The 20635-nt window shown below is 38.3% G+C and overlaps 3 protein-coding genes across 3 annotated transcripts; 2 read left to right on the forward strand and 1 right to left on the reverse strand.

The window, feature by feature from the left end:
* The first annotated feature begins 1596 nt into the window (after positions 1–1596).
* On the forward strand, positions 1597–4531 carry LOC122038596 (equilibrative nucleotide transporter 1-like). The gene is made up of 2 exons (XM_042598399.1): positions 1597–2196; positions 3669–4531. Exons 1-2 carry the CDS (start codon positions 1644–1646, stop codon positions 4397–4399), a joined length of 1284 nt encoding a protein of 427 aa, XP_042454333.1. The 5' UTR covers positions 1597–1643; the 3' UTR covers positions 4400–4531.
* A 10719-nt stretch (positions 4532–15250) lies between these two features.
* Positions 15251–18055, forward strand: LOC122038597 (DNA repair RAD52-like protein 2, chloroplastic). Its single transcript, XM_042598401.1, has 4 exons — positions 15251–15708; positions 16027–16064; positions 17344–17435; positions 17749–18055. The coding sequence occupies exons 1-4, from the start codon at positions 15416–15418 to the stop codon at positions 17893–17895; spliced, it is 570 nt and encodes a 189-aa protein (XP_042454335.1). The 5' UTR covers positions 15251–15415; the 3' UTR covers positions 17896–18055.
* Positions 18056–18576: 521 nt separating this feature from the next.
* On the reverse strand, positions 18577–20405 carry LOC122013137 (ACD11 homolog protein-like). Its single transcript, XM_042569582.1, has 4 exons — positions 19954–20405; positions 19269–19441; positions 18913–19058; positions 18577–18788 (listed from the first exon to the last, which is right to left on the reverse strand). Exons 1-4 carry the CDS (start codon positions 20185–20187, stop codon positions 18682–18684), a joined length of 660 nt encoding a protein of 219 aa, XP_042425516.1. The 5' UTR covers positions 20188–20405; the 3' UTR covers positions 18577–18681.
* Positions 20406–20635: the final 230 nt, after the last annotated feature.

Genomic DNA, 20635 nt, shown 5'->3' on the forward strand with positions numbered 1-20635 from the left:
AGAGATGGATGAGGAGACTCAAGGGATTTTCTTTATTGTTTTTTTTAATTGGTAATATTTATCTTACGTTAATTAATTGATCGATTCAATCCCATAAATTTTTTAACTAGCTAATAAAATAAATTAAAAAGTACTGACTCATCAGCCAAGCGATCATAGGTCAATCTTCTATTAAAAAAATAACCAAATTAATTCGGCAATCGGCTAAATATCACATTTAAAGATGATTATACTTTTGTATTTATCCCTCTCATCAACTATTACGATGTTATATTCAAATAATATTATCACTGTAATATTAATTTTTAAAAATATAATATTACTGTAATGCTAATTTTAAATATGATACTCTATAAATCTTAAAATCAACACGTCTGTAACTGATTTTTAAAATACATTCTTTGAAATATTGACCAAAAATTAGGTGTAAGAAATCTTATAAAGAATAATTATGCTCATCTTTTTTATATTTTTTAATAATAATCTTACAAAGGAAAAAAAATACATTAAATTGATCATTAATTCATTATATCTTTCAATAAATTTTTTTATAAAATTTATATATATACTTATAAATAATAAAAAAATAAAATTCTAAAAAGGATAATCAACCAAAAACTTATTTCACCATCCTCACCAAATCAAAAAAGAATCAAAATTCTAAATCGATGAACTAAGATCAAATGAAGATGAAAAGTTCTATTGTTAAAAATCTCTTTCTCATCGTCAAATATAATCGACAATGAATAAAAAATAATTATGCATTTATCTTTTTTCTTTTTTTTTTTATCATTTTTCAATAATAACTCCAAGAGAGAAAAAACATATTAAATTGATCATTATATTCTTCGTTAAAAACTCTCACAAAATTTTTATATGTACCTACATAAACAGAAAAACAACTTTAAAATGAATAATCAGTCAAATACTCATTCTATCATCCTCATCAAACTAAAAAAGGACTAAAAAGGAATCAGAATTCTAAATTGATGAACCAAAATCACTCCTACTTCATTGTATGTCACATTTGATAATGAAAAGGAGATTTTTAATGATGAACTTTGTTCAATCTTCATTTGATTTTGATTTATCAATTTATAATTCTAGTTTTTTTTTATTTGATGAGGATGATAAAATGAGTTTTTGATTGATCATTCCTTTTAGAGTTTCTATTTTTATTTATATAGTATATGTATAAATTTTATGAGAATCTTTATCAAATATAATGATGAATAAAAAAGATAAAGAGATAATTATTATTTATAAAATTATATATATATATATATATCAAATATGTTTGCGTGTCAAGCATGGTTATTAAACTATATTACTTTAGATTAATAATCATATTTGCCACGTAGTATCGGTGTATATATATATATATATATATATATATATATATATATATAATATATTTGCGTGTCAAGCATGGCTATTAAACTTTAGATTAATAATCATATTTGCCACGTGGTATCGGTGTACTTTGTCCCCTGGTCCGCTCACGTACCCCAGAAGATGAACGGTTCAGATAGATGGAGATAGAAGAGCAACAGTTCGGATGGAAAGTTGAGGCCTTATTACAATTCTTGTATTTTACTAAGCCATCGGGCTGAGAGAGAGAGAGAGAGAGAGAGAGAGAGAGGATGGGCGGAGAAGGGAATGACGAAAGGGCAGGACTTCTCCTTGAGGCGGCCGGCGGCGAGGAGTCGCCGACGGCGTACTCGGAGGAGGCAGTTGCTGAGGCCGCACCGAAGGACGCTTTCCGATTGGCGTACGCGGTGTACTTCATCCTGGGGGCGGGGTTCCTCCTGCCGTGGAACTCCTTCATCACCGCCGTCGACTACTTCTCCTACCTTTACCCGGACGCTCCCGTCGACCGCGTCTTCTCGGTTTCCTACATGCTCACATTACTCCTCCTCCTCCTCCTCATCGTCGGTTGGGCCCACTTGTCAAGCGCCCCGCTACGCATCAACGCCGGCCTCGCTCTCTTCGTCGTCTCTCTGCTCGTCGTCCCGATCATGGATGCCGCCTACGTCAAGGGCGTGAGGGGTCTTTATGGAGCGTACGATGTCACTGTCGGTGCCGTGGTCCTATCCGGTATAGCCGACGCCCTTGTCCAGGGTGGAGTAATCGGATCCGCCGGAGAGCTCCCTGAGAGGTACATGCAGGCGGTCGTCGCCGGCACTGCCGCTTCTGGTATGGATTATTTTTCAAACCTAATTGCTGCTTTTTCAATAATTAGTAATGTCACGCAAAGGGAAACATGTTCCCTATTCTTTACGTAATCGAAAAATGGATCTCCATTGATGGGATGAACAAGTGGTTGGGTATCTGAGCATCACACGAACAACTCAACTGATGTTTCTTAAAAGAACAGTGGCGTAGGAATTAAGGTCTAAATGTTCTAATTGACAGATTTGGGCATCAATTTTTTTCACAGATCTGTCTAATATTAGGAATACCAATATGTTTTTTGGTCAACTGTTCTAATTGACCCATGAACTGAACATTTGCAAATGCTTAAGCAGCATATTTTTTCCATTTATTTTCTTTGTGGTGATGGCCGTGAAGCTAAACGGCCTTTAGCAGGTGGTGAATATTGGCTGTCTATTGGACAAACTCAACATGGGGGATTGCAAAGATGAAGATCCAACACTGCTATTGCAGTATGTGTTGATGAATAAAGCACCAATGAGCTTTGAGGTTGGGACGTTTGAAATTAGTGACACGTGGAGAAATTGTCTTGACATCGAGGCAATGATGTGTGGAGACCATAGTCATAGAAGGGATGCTAGAAGAAGCCGCAAGTAGAAGCCTCATTGAGTGTGATGATCATGGATGCCATGACGAGTGAAAGAAGTGACTCTGTTAGATAGTTGGAAGCCTCATTGAGGGTGATGATCATGGATGCCATGACTTGTGATGAAACCTTGTTGGTAGTTAGAAGCTACATTGTATAAAGTATAAGCAAATCAAGCGAGGGCTGCATTGCTCTGAGCTTTAGTACCTTTTGAAAATTAGCGAAAATTATCTAGACTCCACTCACCTAGTCTTAAGTATATTTGACCATAGAAAATTTACAGACTTGGAATATTTTTACAAGATGGTCAGCGATGAGACCTTTATCTGATGCTGAACCAACATTAGGGTTAGTCCTTTAATTTCTGATAGATGTACTAGCGCACAATGCCTTAGTCTTTTGCTTTTCTAGAAATGTTTGGTGGACAACCATATGAATGCTGAAGAAATGGACTTACGTTTTATCCCATCACACTAAGGCATGTAAGGACTACTCTTTTAACAAAAATACATGCAAATAGAAGAAAGCATAGATAAATGTTAAGCTGGGAAGGAAGCCAGCTTGCTTCTAGTTGTCTAAGCTACAGCAGTAATAATTAATCAACAGAGTGGAAATCAGACAAGTTTTACAAATAGACAGTATAACTCTGGCAAATTCACTAACTCTAAGTTTGGTTGGGAAAGATTAATGTAATATAATACTCTCAGATTGTTTGGACATGTATTTAATGTTATGGCTGAAATCTTTGCCTTCTAGAAGTTGAGTAAATACACAATTTTATCTGCATATTCTTTTTATTCTTTGGATATTTTTCTTGATCTTGACATTCTTAACTAAGATTACAACTTACAATGCCATGGATATACAGGAGTACTTGTTTCAGCTATGAGAGTATTTACGAAATCCATTTATCCTCAAGATGCTCATGGCTTGAGACAAAGTGCCAATTTATACTTTATTGTGAGTGTTGTGATGATGGTCATCTGCATCGCTTGTTACAATATAGCCGACAGGCTTCCGGTTGTTCAGTACTACAAAGGCATCAAACAAGCAGCTATGAAAAAAGAGAAGACCGAGAAAGGCCCCATGAGTGGATCTGTATGGAGATCAACACTGTGTCACATTGTTGGAAGGATCAAATGGTCTGGTTTTGGGATCATGCTCATATATCTCGTCACACTATCAATTTTCCCTGGATATATTACAGAAGACGTCCATTCTGAGACCCTGAAAGACTGGTACCCAATTATTCTCATTGCCGGATACAATGTGTTTGATTTGGTTGGGAAGTCCCTGACCGCAGTTTACCTCCTGGAGAATGAAAATGTTGCAGTCGTTTCCTGCATCGTGAGGCTTCTGTTCTACCCACTGTTCTTGGGTTGCTTACATGGCCCGAAATTCTTCCGCACCGAAGTTCCAGTGACAATCTTGACATGTCTTTTAGGTCTTACAAATGGGTACTTGACCTCTGTGTTGATGATACTAACACCAAAATCTGTGCCAATACAACATTCAGAGACCGCAGGAATTGTGATAGTGCTGTTCTTAGCAATTGGCCTGGCTTCTGGTTCAATTGTTTCATGGTTTTGGGTCATTTAAGAAGCACTTGTGCTATTGTAAAATGCCTCTCATCTTCTCCTTGTTTCACAAAGATTATAAAATTGTCAAAAATATAACAATGATGTTTATTATGACATTGCTGTTGGTATTTAATCTCCTGGTTGTGGTGTACACTTTAAATTGTTTCATGATAAAAAGAAAACAATGATGTTTTCTGTCTTAAAGAAAATTTAAATGAAAAAATTATCTATGTTATACTTATCGAAGACCCTGAATTTGATTTTTTTTAATAATTATTTAAGATCCTGACTTTTTGAATTGTATAATATATTTAAACACAATTTTCCTTGTCAAAATTTAATTTAAGTGGCATAAAAAATTAAAATTGAGAAAAAAAAAATCTTTAAACAATGGTAACTTATTGTTATTTAGAAAATTATGTAATATATTTTAACACTTAACTATGTCTTAGTCAAAACTTGGTATATTAAATACAACTTTCATTCATTAACGACTCTTAAAATAAAACTTTAAATAATAACTCTTTTAAAATGTTATAAGAGTCTAATCTTAGATTTTTGGTTTTGAGATGATTGTAAACAATCAAGATATTTTGATATTAAATATTGATAAAAACTTAGGTGGCGTTTAGTTTAGGGGTTTAGGAATAAGGAATTGATTTTATTCTCAAATATTATTTTTGGTTGATGAAAATGATATTAAAATTTTATAATAAAACTCAAAAACTTGGCATTGATAAAACTCACCCTCCTCCCTTAGGTTTTGATGAGAATAGAAATGAAATTAAATTTTGGACGAAAATACTCTTAATATCTTTCCCATGTTATCATCACATTTTTTCTTTCATCATACTTTCTCTCTCCTCACTCTCTCCCATCATACACTTTCTCCTCATTGTCTTTCATCACACTTTCTCTCTCTTTATTATCGTCCATCATATTTTCTCTTTCTTTATCCTCTCTCATCATGTTTTTTTTCTATCATATCCTCTTTCCTCATTTTTTTCTCATCACATTTTTTCTTTCAACATACTTTCTCTCTTTCAATATCTCCCATCACTCTCTCTCTCTCCTCATTTTCTCTCACCATACTTTCTTACTCTTCATTCTCTCTTATCACATTTCTCTCTCCTCATCCTTTCTCATCATGCTCTCATAATTTATCTCCTTCGTGTTAGTCCTGGGACAGGTTGACGGGGGCACTGAGGGAGAGCGTATTCGCCTTTTGTCACCATGCTCTCTCCCATCACTCTCTTTTTTTATTCTCTCTTCACACTTTCTCTCTCGTTATTTTTTTTCATCATATTTTCTAACTCATCATTCTCTCTCATTATATTTTTCTCACACATCTAATTTTTTCTCTATGGATAAATTTTTTTTTTAATTTATTCTGATAGAAAATATTCTAACTAACCAAACATTATTTTTAATAATAATATTCATACTCATACATATTCCTATTTTACAATACTATTAAAACCAAACACCACCTTAATGGTATACTATTTTCCATGCATTTAATATTTTTATCCACATCGGTTAAACTCATTTGATAAAATAATTAAGTTAAGTTAAAATTAATCAAGTCATCAAAATTATTATAAAAATTTTATTTTTTTACTTAGTTAACCTCAGTTTATTTAGATGTTATTAAAATTTTAATTTAAACTTATCCAATTATTTGAAACTTCTACCTTTTACAACTTATTTAATTTACTAGGGAATATAATATTATAAAATTATTTATTCATTTTAAATTTTTATTTATCCACTTATAAATTTAATAAAAAAATATTGATGAACTTAAATAAAGAAATTATTCAATATTGTTCATGAATAATTCATCTCTATTTATAAACATTATATATATATATATATATAATATCAAGTTCTTGTCGGGAAGAGAAAACGGATGTACCAGTGTGACATGTCTAGAAAGTTGACTGCATCCCTATGACCCGAATGATGAGTTGTCTTATGTATTAACCAAGTCGTCGGTCAACAGGTACCGATGACTGGATTGCCCCGGTCCCTGGTACCCCGATGCTTGAGACGGGTTCCACGAATATATAAGCATGAATACGGCAACGCACCCTGGTCCCGAGGGACGTCCTCGGATGGATCGACGAGCTGATCGTGATTCTGATCGGAACGTCGAGACCGTGCTGAGTAGACGAGTGTGAGTCAACTGAGGAGCCAGATCTAGAGACAATGACATGGAACCTGGTACAGCAAGCATAATAACGATGCGAATAGCGAAACAGAACTACTCAATGGCCGGAACACCACACACCAGGCATAACACATATCATGAGGCAGAATGCAATAGCAGCGGCCCGATGGCCGAATCAGCGGTGGCTTAGCACCGAATCAGCGTTGAGATCGTACGCCAACATGGAAGCTGCTGCAGCGGCCGCTGGAGGCTGTGGCAGTGGCCGCTGGACTCAGCGGCGACAGAGGCCGCTAGACGCGGTAGCGACAGGTGACATTGGACAAGGTAGCGATGGCCGCTGGACTCGACGGCGGCAGAGGTGGAGTCGCGACTGTGAGAGGTGTCGGCGACGGCGTCCGCAGCCGCTGGCTGCGATGGTGGCGACGTGAGACGCCGGCGGCAGCGGCGGAAGGCACTGGGGTCGAAGAAGAAAGGAGGAGACGGTGTCGGTCCATTGGTGGCATCGCGAGGAAGTGAGGGAGAGGAGCGGCGGCTGGCGACGAGAGGCACTCGGAGGCGACCAGGTCGGTCCCGTGGCGGCGGCGGAAGGAAGCAGTTCCCTCCTTTGTGCTTGGCGGCGGCGGAGATTCACGAACCAAAAGAAATCCCCTCTACACTAACCCCTCCTCCATCTCTTAATGCCCTAATACTAAAAAGACACAAATACTTCTCTCTTTCTCTTTAATTCCCTCCTTGCCTCTCAACCATGTCCACATCAATACACAATTGACCAACAAATACAAGCAAATTCTTGCCAAATTGGCTCATAAACATTAATTCATTTATAGATCTATGTAAGTTTTAACCAAAAGATAGTTAAATGCTAAAATATATTTTTAAAATTTTAAAAATCATATTAAAGATTTTAAGTAACAATAAACTATATCACTTTTCTTAAAATTTATCTTTTAATTATTTTATTTTAATTCAAATCTAATTATATTATATATATTTAAAAAAAAGAGTTATGTTACGTGTCCTAAATAATTACAACATACATTATTCTTTACAATTATTGTTTTTAAAAAAATTTATTTTAAAAAGAATTCTTGTTTAAAATACATATCGATATAACTAAAAATAATAGAATTATGTTTATAAAGTTGACATCATATTAAATAAAACATAAATCTTACCTTTACGTCTTTCCTAGTGGTGACCCATATAGAAAAAGATAAATAACGTTAGTTAGGCGTTATGCCCTAGGGCAAGACAGAGGATAGATCCTCTAGTTCATAATTTACGAGAATGATTCATTATTGTTTATCCTTGATTTGGATAGACCCTATCAATTTAAAGGTGGGCTTCATCTAAATCAATGATCCTCATACAGTGGGGCATCCTCTGGTCCGCAAATTACGGACCAGAGGATCCCTACTGGGGCAAGACATGGTATTAAATTTATCATCGAAGATGTGTTTTTTTTCTTCATATTTTTCTCATGATATAATAACAGTAAATTATTATAAAATTCCTAATAGCAAACTCAACTTTGTGTTCAGTCCTTATGTCAAAAAAAAATTATTCTCACTCCCTGCATGCAAATTTTTCTTTACTTCAAATTCCTTCCAAATTCCAACTCCCTAATGCACACTGATTTACCTAATTACCCTTATTTTTATAGGTTAAAAAACTTTAAAATGAGATATAATTCTTCTAAATCCAGCTCACTTAAATTAGAATCTAGTATTTTTTTTTTATCAAATTGAGCATAACTTTTTTCTATCTATCCAATTGATTGATATATTCGATTCTAGTTAAATAGTGTTGAATTTAGATAAAAATAATGGTATTCTAGTTAAAATGTGTTGAATTCAAAAGAATTATATCTCATTTTAGACTTTTTATACCTAAAAAAATGAAAATAATTAGGTAAATCGATATGCATTAGGAGTTGGAAGGGAGTTGAAGCAAAGAAAAGTTTGCATGTAGAAAGTGTTGGTTCCCGTGGTTGTTTTAGTGTGATCAACCAAGTTAAAGTCAGATCTTGTTTTGTTTTGATCCCTGTGTCTAAGTGTGCAGGAGCTTAGGAGCACAGGAAGTTGAGCGGAAGACGCAGCTGGCGAGAAGGATGACACAGGAAGAGAGCCGACGGGACGAAGTGCTACGGAAGAGTACACCGGTGGACGAGAAGAACGCACGCGACGTTCGAGGGATGAGAAGCCGGAGCGGAAGCCTACTCGAGGAGAAGGCCGAAAATTGGGTTCGGGTGAGCCCTATTTCGGTTGGCCACAATCACCCAGGGGATCGGAGCAGCGGAAGAGTGAAAGAAGCTGATGAAGATTGCCGAAGGCGCCCTCAACAAATGTTGAAAGCGCCTCCGAGGCGCACTCGCGCCTCCGCAACCTTCAGGCGGAAGGCGCCCTCCATACGCATAGAGGGCGCCCTTCATAAGCATGGAAGGCACCCTCCATGAGTATGGAAGGTGCCTTCGGCCAGTCAAAGTAGTCGTTCACAGTGGATAAAGCCTTATCCACTACGCCTCGCTGAAGGCGCTCTCCAAGCAAATTAAAATTAGGTCCTGTTTTGTTTTAATCCCTGTGTCTAAGCATGCAGGAGCTTAGGAGCACAGGAAGTCGAGCGGAAGACGCAACTAGTGAGAAGGATGGCACGGGAAGGGAGCTGACGGGCTCGGTGCATCCGAGGGACAAAGTGCTATGGAAGAGTACATGTAGGACCGTTGGCGGCCGGCTAGGAGGGGATTGTTGGATAGTCCAGTAAACACAAAAACAAATAACCCTTCCTTGAACTCTTTAAGATAACACTTGCATAAATAAAGCAGAACAGTAAATTAAAAACATAAAGTAAGAGACAAGTGGTTTACTTGGTTACAGCCGATGTGGTTGTTAATCCAAGGAAGATTAAGCGCACTAAATACTCCTTCAGGCGTAGAAGCCTCTTACAACTTTGAAGCACAGAAACAGAAGCTTAACTCTAATAGCACACAAGCGTTGGAATTACAATTCTGAGTTCGTTGAAAAACTTCTGGACTAAGGCTATATTTATAGCCTTGGTCGGGGCGCCTAGAAGGGTTCTGGGCGCCCTGGGGGGATAAAATTTTATCCCCCAATGTTCAGAACGCGAATGACGCGTTCTGGTCAAATATGCTAGTCCGGGCGCCCGGAGCCATTCTGAGCGCCCCGGACTACTCCGGGCGCCCGGAATGGTTCCGGGTGCCCCGGAGCAAAAAGTCAACAGTGGTTGACTTTTTGTCCGGGACCTCTTCTCTGATTCAGTCCCGCCTCGGTCTGGATCTTCTGCTCCGGATCTGCTCGCTTGGGCGAATTCTGCCATCCGGAAAAGGGCTCACCCGAACCCAACTTCCGGTCTTCTCGAGCAGCCTTCCGCTCCGGCTTCTCGTCTCTCGGAATCGCCGCGTGTTTCCTTCTCGTCCACCAGCGTACTCATCTGCAGTCTTCGTCCCTCAGTCGCACCCCGTGCCGACTTTCTCGCTAGCTGCGTCTCTTGCTCCCCCGAGCAATCTTCCGCTCCGGCTTTCGTCCCTCGGAACCACCGCACACTTCCTTCTCGTCCACCGGGGTACTCTTCCGCATCACCTCGTCCCTCGGACGCACCGCGTGCCGTCCTTCTCGCTAGCTGCGTCTTCCGCTCGAGTACCTTTGCTCCTAAGCTCCTGCACACTTAGACACAAGGTTAGAAATACACAAGACATAATTTAACTTGTTGATCACACCAAAACATCCTTGGGGTTCCAACAATCTCCCCTTTTTTGATGTGATCAACCCAAGTTAAGCTAGGGTCAAAAATAGATATGAAAATTAAACAATTTATTGCAATAACGTGCAACAAGATAGAAACATTAAATTTCAAAATTTTCCAATTTTCCAATTTTCAATTTTCTACCTCCCCCTAGACTTATACTTTTTCTTCTCCCCCTTTGATCACATAAAAAATTTGGGGTTGCAAGAAAAATCTAAGGGTTGACACTTAGAAAATATATAAAAATCTATTTCAATGATTTTCTGGAGAATATTTCTAAGTCAAGAAAAATTTCTAAGTTATTAAGAACTTTTCTGAGAAGTTTCTAAACTTTTGCCATCAAGAAAAAATCTTTCTAAGCCCAAAATTTTATGCAAGAAAATTTTTTAGAACATTAAAAAAATTTCTATGCATTTATTTTATTTTTTTAAAATTTTTTAATTCTCATGATTTTATCAGAAAATTTTAAATTTCCATTTTAATTTATCATAATTTCTTAACTCACAATTTTTCAGATTTAAGTCAACAAATATTAAACATGTTAAAAATTTTATTCGATTTTTTAACCTGTCATTTTCTGTTATTTTTTGATTTTCTACTACACAAAAATATTTCAATAACATAAATTCTAACTTGATAAAATTTTTCGACAGTATAATTTGTAAAAATTCTTTCGGCAATGTGCAAAATTCGTTTGAAAGAATATTTTGTAATTTGCAAAATTTATTCGACAGGCGATTCTCTAATCCGAAAAACTCTTTCGATGAGATAATTTGTAATTCGGAAAAATTTTTAGATCCGGAAAAAGTTTTCGATAATATTTCTAGTTTTCATAATTTTTTCGAAAAAATGCTCTGTAATTTACAAAAGTCTTTCGACAAAATTTCTAACTTGCAAAATTCTCTTGTTAAAATATTTTGTAATTTGCAAAAGTCTTTTGACAACACTTTTAATTTGCAGAATTCTTTCAAAGTTATTGGTAAAACGAAAAACTCTTTCGATGATTCGATTTTTAAATTGTAAAAATTTCCAAGCAACTTTTCATTTTCAGAAAACTTTTTAATAAATTTATCCAACTGCTCAGAAGGTAGAGACCATACCTGACTTACCTTGTCAGCGGTTGATTCTCCCCCTGTTGAGTTGCTTTCTTCCAATATCTCTCCCCCTTCATTGATGCTCACCTGGGATGAGCTTTCTGTGTCCTCGGGATGGAGATCGACTATCTCGGCAGTTTCCTCATTCTCGGACTGTTCTGTCGACGGCTCGGTGTCCATCAAGGAGTCGGATTCGGCTTCAGCTGGTTCTTCGTAGATCTTCAAGAACTTTTCCCAAAGTTCTTTTGCGTTCTTGTATTCTCCGACTCTGTCGAGATATTCTTTTGGTATTATAGTCAGAAGGTGAAATTCAGCTCGCTCGTTTGCCATAAACTCCTCACGTTGCTTCTGGGTCCAGAGACGTTTATCGATTTCTTCTCCATTCGTTGTCTTTGGTGCTTCATAACCAAATTTCATTATAAAAAAAATACCAAAGTCTGAGTGCGGTTAGTTCTTCTGAGGCATCTCGACTCTTATACCACTTGTAGGATCGTCGCGGCCGGCTAGGAGGGGTTGTTGGATAGTCCTGTAAACACAAAAACAAACAACCCTTCCTCGAACTCTTTAAGCTAACACTTGCATAAATAAAGCAGAACAGTAAATTAAAAACATAAAGTAAGAGACAAGATGCTTACTTGGTTACAACCGATGTGGTTGTTAATCCAAGGAAAATTAAGCGCACTAAATACTCCTTCAAGCTGAGAAGTCTCTTACAAATTTGAAGCACAGAAACAGAAGCTTAACTCTAATAGCACACAAGCGTTGGAATTACAATTATGAGTTCGTTGAAAAGCTTCTGGATCAAAGCTATATTTATAGTCTTGGTCGGGGCGCCTGGAAGGGTTCCGGGCGCCCTGGGGGGATAAAACTTTATCCCCCAACGTTCAGAACGCGAATGACGCATTCTGGTCAAATATGCTGGTCTGGGCGCCCGGAATGGTTCCGGGCGCCCCGGAGCAAAAATTCAACAGTGGTTGACTTTTTGTCCGGGACCTCTTCTCTGTTCAGTCCCGCCTCGGTCCAGGTCTTCTGCTCCGGATCCGCTCGCTTGGGTGATTTCTGCCATCCGGAAAAGGGCTCACCCGAACCCAACTTCCGGTCTTCTCGAGCAGCCTTCCGCTCCGGCTTCTCGTCCCTCAGAATCGCCGCGTGTTTCCTTCTCGTCCACTAGCGTACTCATCTGCAGTCTTCGTCCCTCAGTCGCACCCCGTGCTGACCTTCTCGCTAGCTGCGTCTCTTGCTCCCCGAGCAGTCTTCCGCTCCGGCTTTCGTCCCTCGGAACCACCGCACGCTTCCTTCTCGTCCACCGAGTACTCTTCCGCAGCACCTTGTCCCTCGAACGCACCGCGTGCCGTCCCGCTAGCTGCGTCTTCCACTCGAGTACTTGTGCTCCTAAGCTCCTGCACAATTAGACACAAGGTTAGAAACACACAGGACCTAACTTAACTTGTTGATCACACCAAAACATCCTTGGGGTTCCAACAGTACACCGGTGGACGAGAAGAACGTACGTGATGTTCGAGGGACGAGAAGCCGGAGCGGAAGCCTGTTCGAGGAGAAGGCCGGAAATTGGGTTTGGGTGAGTCCTGTTTCGGTTGGCCGCAATCACCCAAGCGATTGGAGCAACGAAAGAACGAAAGAAGCTGATGAAGATTGCCAAAGGCGCCCTCAACAAGGGTTGAAGGCGCCTCCGAGGTGCGCCCGCATCTTCACTACCTTCAGGTTGAAGGCGCTCTCCATAAGCATGGAGAGCACCCTCCATAAGCATGGAAGGTGCCCTCCATGAGTATGGAAGGTGCCTTCGGCCAGTCAAAGTAGCCGTTCACAGTGGATAAACCTTTATCCACTACGCCTCGCTGGAGGTGCCCTCCAAGGCCTTTGGAGGTGCCCTCAAGTTACGGATAAGATTTTCCAGTGACTATAAAAAGACTCCTGGACCTAGGAAGTATATATCAACTCTAGTTCTCATTTCCTAATACATTCCTGAGTTTTTGAAAAGTATAATAGGCTTTTCCGTCTACACGAAGGAGATATTTTAGCGCTTTCCTTTGCCTTAGATTAGCAACCACCTAGGTTGTAACCAGGTAATTCCTTTGTGTCTTTATTTATATATTAATTGTTTAACGTTATTTATATAAGTGTGCTACTAATCTGAGTTGAAGATCGAAGTAGAGTTTTATTTTTCTATTTTAGGTAATTCACTCCTCCCTCTTGCCGGCCCCGCTGCTCCAACAGAAAGTGGGAATAATTTTGTTCTAATGTAGGGACTGAACACAAAGTTAAATTTGTAGAGAGTTTAGGATAATTTACCCATAATAATATTTAAAAGAATAAAAATAACCAAGTTTAAATAAAATAAATATTTTAAAATTAAAATTTAAGTATATATAAGTTAGATTTTTTTTAATTGAGATATCCAATTACTATCAAGTAAATTTGGGAAGAGAAGATGGGTCTTAGCATAGCGATCCAATATCACAAGTGATTTGAGCATGGTAAACATTTGATATGCTCGGTTCCCACTGAGGCCAATGTTCTAAATTTATTATTAGTTTTTTGATAATTTAGACATCAACTCCTCAAACCGATTAATTATAGAGGGAATAGGTCTAACCCAACTTCCATCGCGCAATATTTTTAAACTTGTGATCCCACTAAAGAAAAATTTATGTAATGTGTCATTGTTGAGAATCAAACCTTACATACCTAATTAATTGTTGGAGGATCTTAACCACTGCACCAGTCTTACATCCCGGGACAAATGTTCTGAATTTATAGTGGTAAAAAATGATGCGCTCACTTCAGGTCGCTATGGATGCCTATCTCAAAATATTTGGAAGAGAGATAAATTTACTAAAGGACGCTTCTTGTAAGTGGAAGAGATTGTATTCTCCCAGCTATTACTCCCTCGGGATTTATCAATATTCTGAATTTATCTACAGAGGAAAGAGGAAATCGTGGACACATATTTTATTGGTATATTCTTTTATTGACATCTTATATTCATCATACATACGTCGATTAATTTTAAGATAATCAATTTAATTTTATAAAAAAAATTTATTGATAATCAAATTAAATCATACTCGCACCGAATGATCTGTCAACCTAACATTCTTACATCAGCCGTCGTTACATCGGCTGTCGTTCCCAGTTCATCCTCTGTCTCGATAGATAAATAATAAGGGGTACTTAGTTGGATGATATGAGAGTGAGAAAAGGGAAAGGAAAAGGGATTGAAAGTGGGTGTTTGATTTAGGGGATTAGTGGTGGGTCCCATGGATTCATTACCCTAAACATAGGAATGAGTCATTCCCTAGTAAAAGGAGGGGAATGGGAAAGTCCCCATTTCCATTCCCTACTTCTATCAATCTCATTCTTATTCTCATTCCCTTCAATGAACCAAGCACCCCCTAAAAGCACACTATCGTTGCATCATTGGATTGGTACATATTTAAACTTTAGTATAGTTTTGATGGCAAGAAATCAAGGGTAGCTGATTGGATTTGAGATCTTCTGTCCCTAGAATGATGTGTCTTCATGTTCCTTTATCGATTGGACAGATTAAATTATATCTCAAAAATGCAGTGCACATCACGAGGTCATCATGACCGTCCGATCAACAAGAAAACATGGAGACACACTATTTTAGAGACAGAGGATCTCAACTCAGCTGATTGAGACAGTAGCGAGACCAGATCATCCAGAAAATTCTGGATCCGAAGAGGCATCTCCATTCATTGATTGGATGAATTAGAACTCTATTGGTTAAATGGATGGGATCTAATTTATCCAATTAATTAATGAATGAACAGATCCGAGATCCTGAACTAGAGGATACCTGTCCGGCAGTGGCGTGGTTGGTAGGTAGGGAGGGTACAGCCGGCATTTTACTGGACCTAAGCGGTCGATCACCGACCTCCTCTCCTCCTGCTCTTCTCCCTCTCTCTCTCCTCTCCTCTCTCCCCCGCCGCTCACTGCCGGAGATCTCGATCCGTCGCTGCATTTTATGGAGGTCGCCGGCGCCACGTTATTTTTAGCCCGATCTGCTCCCACCTCCTCGTGGAAGCAGGCGCGTTCGCTCTGCCCGGCATGGACCAGCCGACGGAAGGCGGTGGCTATGGCGATGGAGAATAACGTCGCTGGAGGCGGAAGCTACGCCGGGGTGCCCAACTCTAACTACGTGGTGTCTCTTGATGTTGTCCCTTCCCCCCTCACTCGCCCCCTTAAAGAGATCCTAAGGGACCTGAACAAGAGAGTGCCGGACAAGATCATCGATGCCTCCCACAAATCGATCCCCTGGTGAGGCACTAATTTATAGTCATTATACTACCTCGAATGAATCAAGATGATGTGGGTTGGTGCTTCTCTACTGATGGAATCTGTTAATCTCAGTACATGTTTTGCTTCAGCAATTTCATTATTCGATAGGGCTTAAAATTTGGTTTTTTCCCCCTGATGAACTGCTTTCCCATTGACATATCTGTCAAGAGGAACTTAAGTTCATGAGAAACGTTCTGCTATTTATCTTTCTAGCAGTTTGTATTTTTTTATTTTTTATTATTAACTGTTGTAGAATCTGGATATGTGATTCTGCGTTAATTTGTTGTTATTTATTAGGTACCACACGAACAGAATGCTGAGCTTTTATGCCCCAGGTAAAACTCAGTTCTTGTAGGTTCATGAGTTAGTTTTTAATTGCTTTTGTTTTTATTGTTTTCCTTTTGTCATGTACCAAACATGAGATTTCCCTTCTGCATTTTGCTAAAAGAATCAAATTTTTAGTCATGTGATAAATATTAAGCAACTAAAGAAATCTGTGCTTCAGATTTAGTAATCTAGTAGTATTAGGTCGGGACAAGTAAAAAATGCATTGCTACTAGTCCAAACTTAAGTGATCTATTAGCAAATTAATGTTTTTTTCCCCAAAGAAATGGTGTGTTGATCAGTTTTGTTTATTTATTGATTGAACAATTAATGAATTATAAATTGGAAAAAAGAGTATAAGATGCTCCCTGTAGCAACCCATCTTTTAGATGATCCTAAATAGTTGCTACTCACGGTGTGTTTATTGTTGTCCATTTGCTTGGATATAACCTTAAAGTAATTTATCCAACTAGTCACAATTATCATTCTTCTTATTTCTCCACTAAGCTCTATGCAGGGTTATATTCAACTCTTCCAGCTATAAAACGTGTCAGTCACCACAATTTGCAATCTTCAATAACCCTGAGTAATTGAGTCTTCTTATATGAATCCAATAAGGCTCATTCATTGTGATAGGCACATTTTTAATTTCAGGTATGGCATATTCTTCATTGCTTACTTTAATTGACTTTGTTACTTGGACTCTTGAGCTGCTCCCTTTGTGCCTGTCTGGTACTGATACTCTGAGAAGATTTATTTGTTCTCATAAATAGTCGTGTTGAACATTTTGGATCAACATTCGTGTTGGATATTCATACCTGAGACTGAGGTACACACTTGATTTGTTTTCCGTGGCAGACATCTACTATGCCCATTTTTGCCTCTTATTTAATTTTCTCCATTTTAGTCATCAAATTTCATTATCAAATAATTTCACCATTCAAATTCCAACATTTTTGTGTCCAGGCATGATGTGCTTGTCAATTTTGTTGTTCGATTGGTGTCCTGTTGTCATTGCAAGGAACTCATCTCTCTTAAAAGTGTCTGTTTGAATTTAGAATTTCTTCTGAACTATAACAACTGTTTCCTATGAAATTCTATCTCCGTATGTTTCCTGATGACATTCTATGGTTCTATGGAGAGGTTTATGCCATTATAAAGTTTTTTATTTAGAGTCGCTGTTTTTCCAAGTTCAAGTTTTGCAGTTTGGTACAAGTCAGCAACTTGAATTTTTATCAAACTGGCATGAATCACTTTATTTCTGATCTCTTATTGTGCTACTTTTTATAGGCTGGTGTGGAGAAGTACGCAATGTTATATTCTCAGACAATGGAACTGTGACAGTAGTGTATCGAGTTACCGTAAGAGGATCAGATGGAGAGGTATTTGCTTCTGAGTTGCAATCTTATTTTTCTTATGCTTTATTCAATTAGCATAGCAAATGGTCATGAGAGAATCCTTTTTCTTACAGTTCTAGTTATCAAGAATAAACATTATGTTAAAATCAAGTAGAATGATCTGCAGATTCGTTAGATAACCAGATGCCTAATAAACCAGAAATAACCTGGTCAACCAAATCTTGGTAGTTAAGCAACCTGTGGTGTTTTTGCTCACATAGTTGTATTTTCCCAATTCGCATTGACCTTGTTCAATGGCTCTACATTTTCCCCTATGTTTTCAACACTGTGCTTGCAGGCTCACCGTGAGTCGAGTGGCACAGTGTCCTTGAATGATGCCCAGTTTGAAGACCCTGTTGCAGCAGCTGAAGAATTGGCCTTCTGCAAAGCGTGTGCCAGGTTTGGTTTTGGTTTGTATCTGTATCATGAGGGTTCGTCTGCGTAGAACAAGTCGCATGGAACCATTTGCTACTTCTCGCGCCTTAAACAATCTTGCATTTACTTCAGGATGTGGAGAAATACTCTATGCTTTCTTTAATTATTTGATCAGAAATCCTACGAATATTTCCAATTCCGTCTTGAATTTAAAAATAGTTTCAGTTCAATTTTGACATGTTTACCTTTGATTTCTCCACAGTCGATTGCTAAAGGTATATCAACCATCTTTTTTTCCTTGTTTATAGATGTTAGTGAAACTTTCTTTGCTAGACTTTAGTCCTATTATCTAAAATATATTGCCTGAACTGAAGTCTATTGAAAAAATTGCAATAATCCAAATTCTTTACTGGCTTAATGTCATAGATATCCAGTGTCAGATCACTTGTCACAGCAGGAATTGAGGAATGAGTAGATAGTAAACTATAGAGGATGAAAAGTAAAGTTCAAAAGAAAGTTTGAGAGTTTTATCCCAACTTTTTATCATCTCACTCTCTTTAATTAAACAACATTTCATAAATCTTTCTTCTCAGACACTTTCCGTTATCAAAGTTGGTATGAATCATCACTCTTGGATTAAATACAATTGCATGAAAAGGTTAACAAGAAGCATCATGATTATCTGCACACCAAAGCATTGTGGTTTCCTATTTATATTTAATACACAACAAAGAAATTGGGAGTTAAAATGTAACAATGAAAATGTATCTGTAAGTTCTAAGAAACGAAACCAACGATGCTTTAGCATCTGCTTGATTGCCAAATAAACAAGGTGTTACAAAAGATGATGAATGAATCACCAGTCCAGACTGATGTTTCTGGAAAGGAAAAGATTGTCGATATATTCAATGATTGGTCGGCTCGCATCGATGTATCTTTCCATTTCTTTCTTCACTGAATCATCTGCAAGGATCAGTGAAATGCACAAAGATTGTTAAGCCATGATTCAGGGCAAAAGTAGAAATTGAGAAAGTTGCTAATAAAATCTTCAGGACATGAGAAGGAAACAAACATATTGTGTACTAACCAGTTTCGTTTAGTCTCAGTAATAATTGATCCTTTGTTGGAAGAGCATACATCCCAGCACCAACAGCCTTTCTGATTGTCCAGGCATGAAATGGGGCACACACTTGGCCATAAGCAGTTGAGGCAGCTTCTTTCAATGAGCAATCACTGAAAAATATTGTGAAATTAAGATCCTAATTATCATCACTATAAAAAAAACATTGCTTTCTCAAAATGCATTATGTACTACTGGAAAGAAATGATAAAATCTTAAGGACTGAATCTACAGAAAACAACTGAGTTCAGAATTAAATGTGCTTCAGCAACCAGGCCAACTTTGGCAACTCGAAAGTAAGTGGAAAGGAGGGTAATATATACCTTGATGACAGATACTGCTCAAATAAAGCTTTGACGAGATCAAGACCTAGCCTGACTCTGCGAAGGTTACGGGAATGGCTACCTTGCTTTCTTACGGAGTCATTTTCAACATCATGTTCTAGAATACTGCTTAATGTATCATAGGTCTTTGATGCTTCTATCAAGTCATTTACCTGAGAAAATCAACATGAACAAGGAGTTAATATCTTCCCGTTTTACTGATTCTTCCAAGAGGACAAAGATAAAACTTAGTGTACCTCAACTCGTAAAAACTATGTTTTTCAGAATTGTTTAGCTCAAATTATGGAATTCGACAAGTAAAACTTATGCAGAAGAATCTCTTGTTTATTTACAGAAATCTTAAGAAAGCAGGGAGAAAGTCTGTTAGCGTAGGTAGGATTTGAAAACCTAAAGTCCATGCAAATATTTAGGGCTGTGCCAAAGAATCTCTTGTTTAGCTCACTCTTCTCCACCAAGATCAGAATGGCCGTTGTAGAAAATTACCAAGCACAACCCAAACAAGAATTGAAGAAAGATGCGGCTCATGTTTTTCCATTTTACGCAGTAGAATTAAAGAAGGATGCAGCTTTACCAACCGTGAAAACCTACCTAGTCGATCGATTCTTGCAATTGCTTAGCCCGCAAGAAACAATTTGGAAGGGGGAAAAGAGAAAAGAAAACTAACCTTGGAAGAGTACTCCAATTCGGCAAACTTGAAGGCAAGGCCAAGGCAGCCGAAGAGGACGGTGACGAGGGAGCAGGCGTTGGAGAAGGGAGCGAGGCTGAGATCGCCGCGACCATCGCTATCGCAGTCGATCATCGTTGATATACCCTCAAAGGCGGTCGCCACAACGGCGAGCGGCCTCGCGGGGGCAGCTGCCCCCTCCGCCGCGAGATCCGAGGGCGGTTCCTCCCCCATGATTATCAGTCAATCAGATGCCAAACAAACTGTGGGCCATGGTCAAACAAGCATCGCGAAATCAACGAAGAGGATCCTTGCAGTTGGTCTTGGAAGGGGAGGGAGGGAAAAGGGCGGTGAAGGAGGAAGAGGAGGAGGAGAAGAAGGGGGCAGAATATTCGGGACGCCTAAAAGGCATCGGAGGAGCTGAACTGGAATCCGCGGGAAGCGGATGCCCTTGTGTTGTAAAGAAATAGACATAATAAAAATTGACTATGCTTTTGTTACATAAAAAATAATAAAAAAAAAAATAGACAGCCTTCTCTTCCTAAATTACTTTATGAAATAAATTTAAAATGCAAATTATATATAATTAAAAGTGGATCTTTAAAATCATCTCCATCGGGATTCAAATTGTCATCCCCTTACTTGCACTCCAAATATTTTATTAAGGTCAAGTATCGTATAG

The sequence above is a fragment of the Zingiber officinale genome, chromosome 1A (assembly GCF_018446385.1).
Source record: "Zingiber officinale cultivar Zhangliang chromosome 1A, Zo_v1.1, whole genome shotgun sequence".
Lineage (NCBI taxonomy): Eukaryota > Viridiplantae > Streptophyta > Magnoliopsida > Zingiberales > Zingiberaceae > Zingiber > Zingiber officinale.

Excerpts from the sequence above, each read along its gene's own strand:
- LOC122038596 (XM_042598399.1), top strand. The coding sequence starts at position 1,644 with ATGGGCGGAGAAGGGAATGACGAAAGGGCAGGACTTCTCCTTGAGGCG. Across the intron at positions 2,197-3,668 it reads CGCCGGCACTGCCGCTTCTG|GAGTACTTGTTTCAGCTATG; the intron begins GTATGGATTATT and ends ATGGATATACAG.
- LOC122038597 (XM_042598401.1), top strand. The coding sequence starts at position 15,416 with ATGGAGGTCGCCGGCGCCACGTTATTTTTAGCCCGATCTGCTCCCACC. Across the intron at positions 16,065-17,343 it reads GCTGAGCTTTTATGCCCCAG|GCTGGTGTGGAGAAGTACGC; the intron begins GTAAAACTCAGT and ends TACTTTTTATAG. Across the intron at positions 17,436-17,748 it reads TAAGAGGATCAGATGGAGAG|GCTCACCGTGAGTCGAGTGG; the intron begins GTATTTGCTTCT and ends CTGTGCTTGCAG.
- LOC122013137 (XM_042569582.1), bottom strand. The coding sequence starts at position 20,187 with ATGGGGGAGGAACCGCCCTCGGATCTCGCGGCGGAGGGGGCAGCTGCC. Across the intron at positions 19,059-19,268 it reads GAGCAGTATCTGTCATCAAG|TGATTGCTCATTGAAAGAAG; the intron begins GTATATATTACC and ends AATATTTTTCAG. Across the intron at positions 18,789-18,912 it reads ACTGAGACTAAACGAAACTG|ATGATTCAGTGAAGAAAGAA; the intron begins GTTAGTACACAA and ends TGATCCTTGCAG.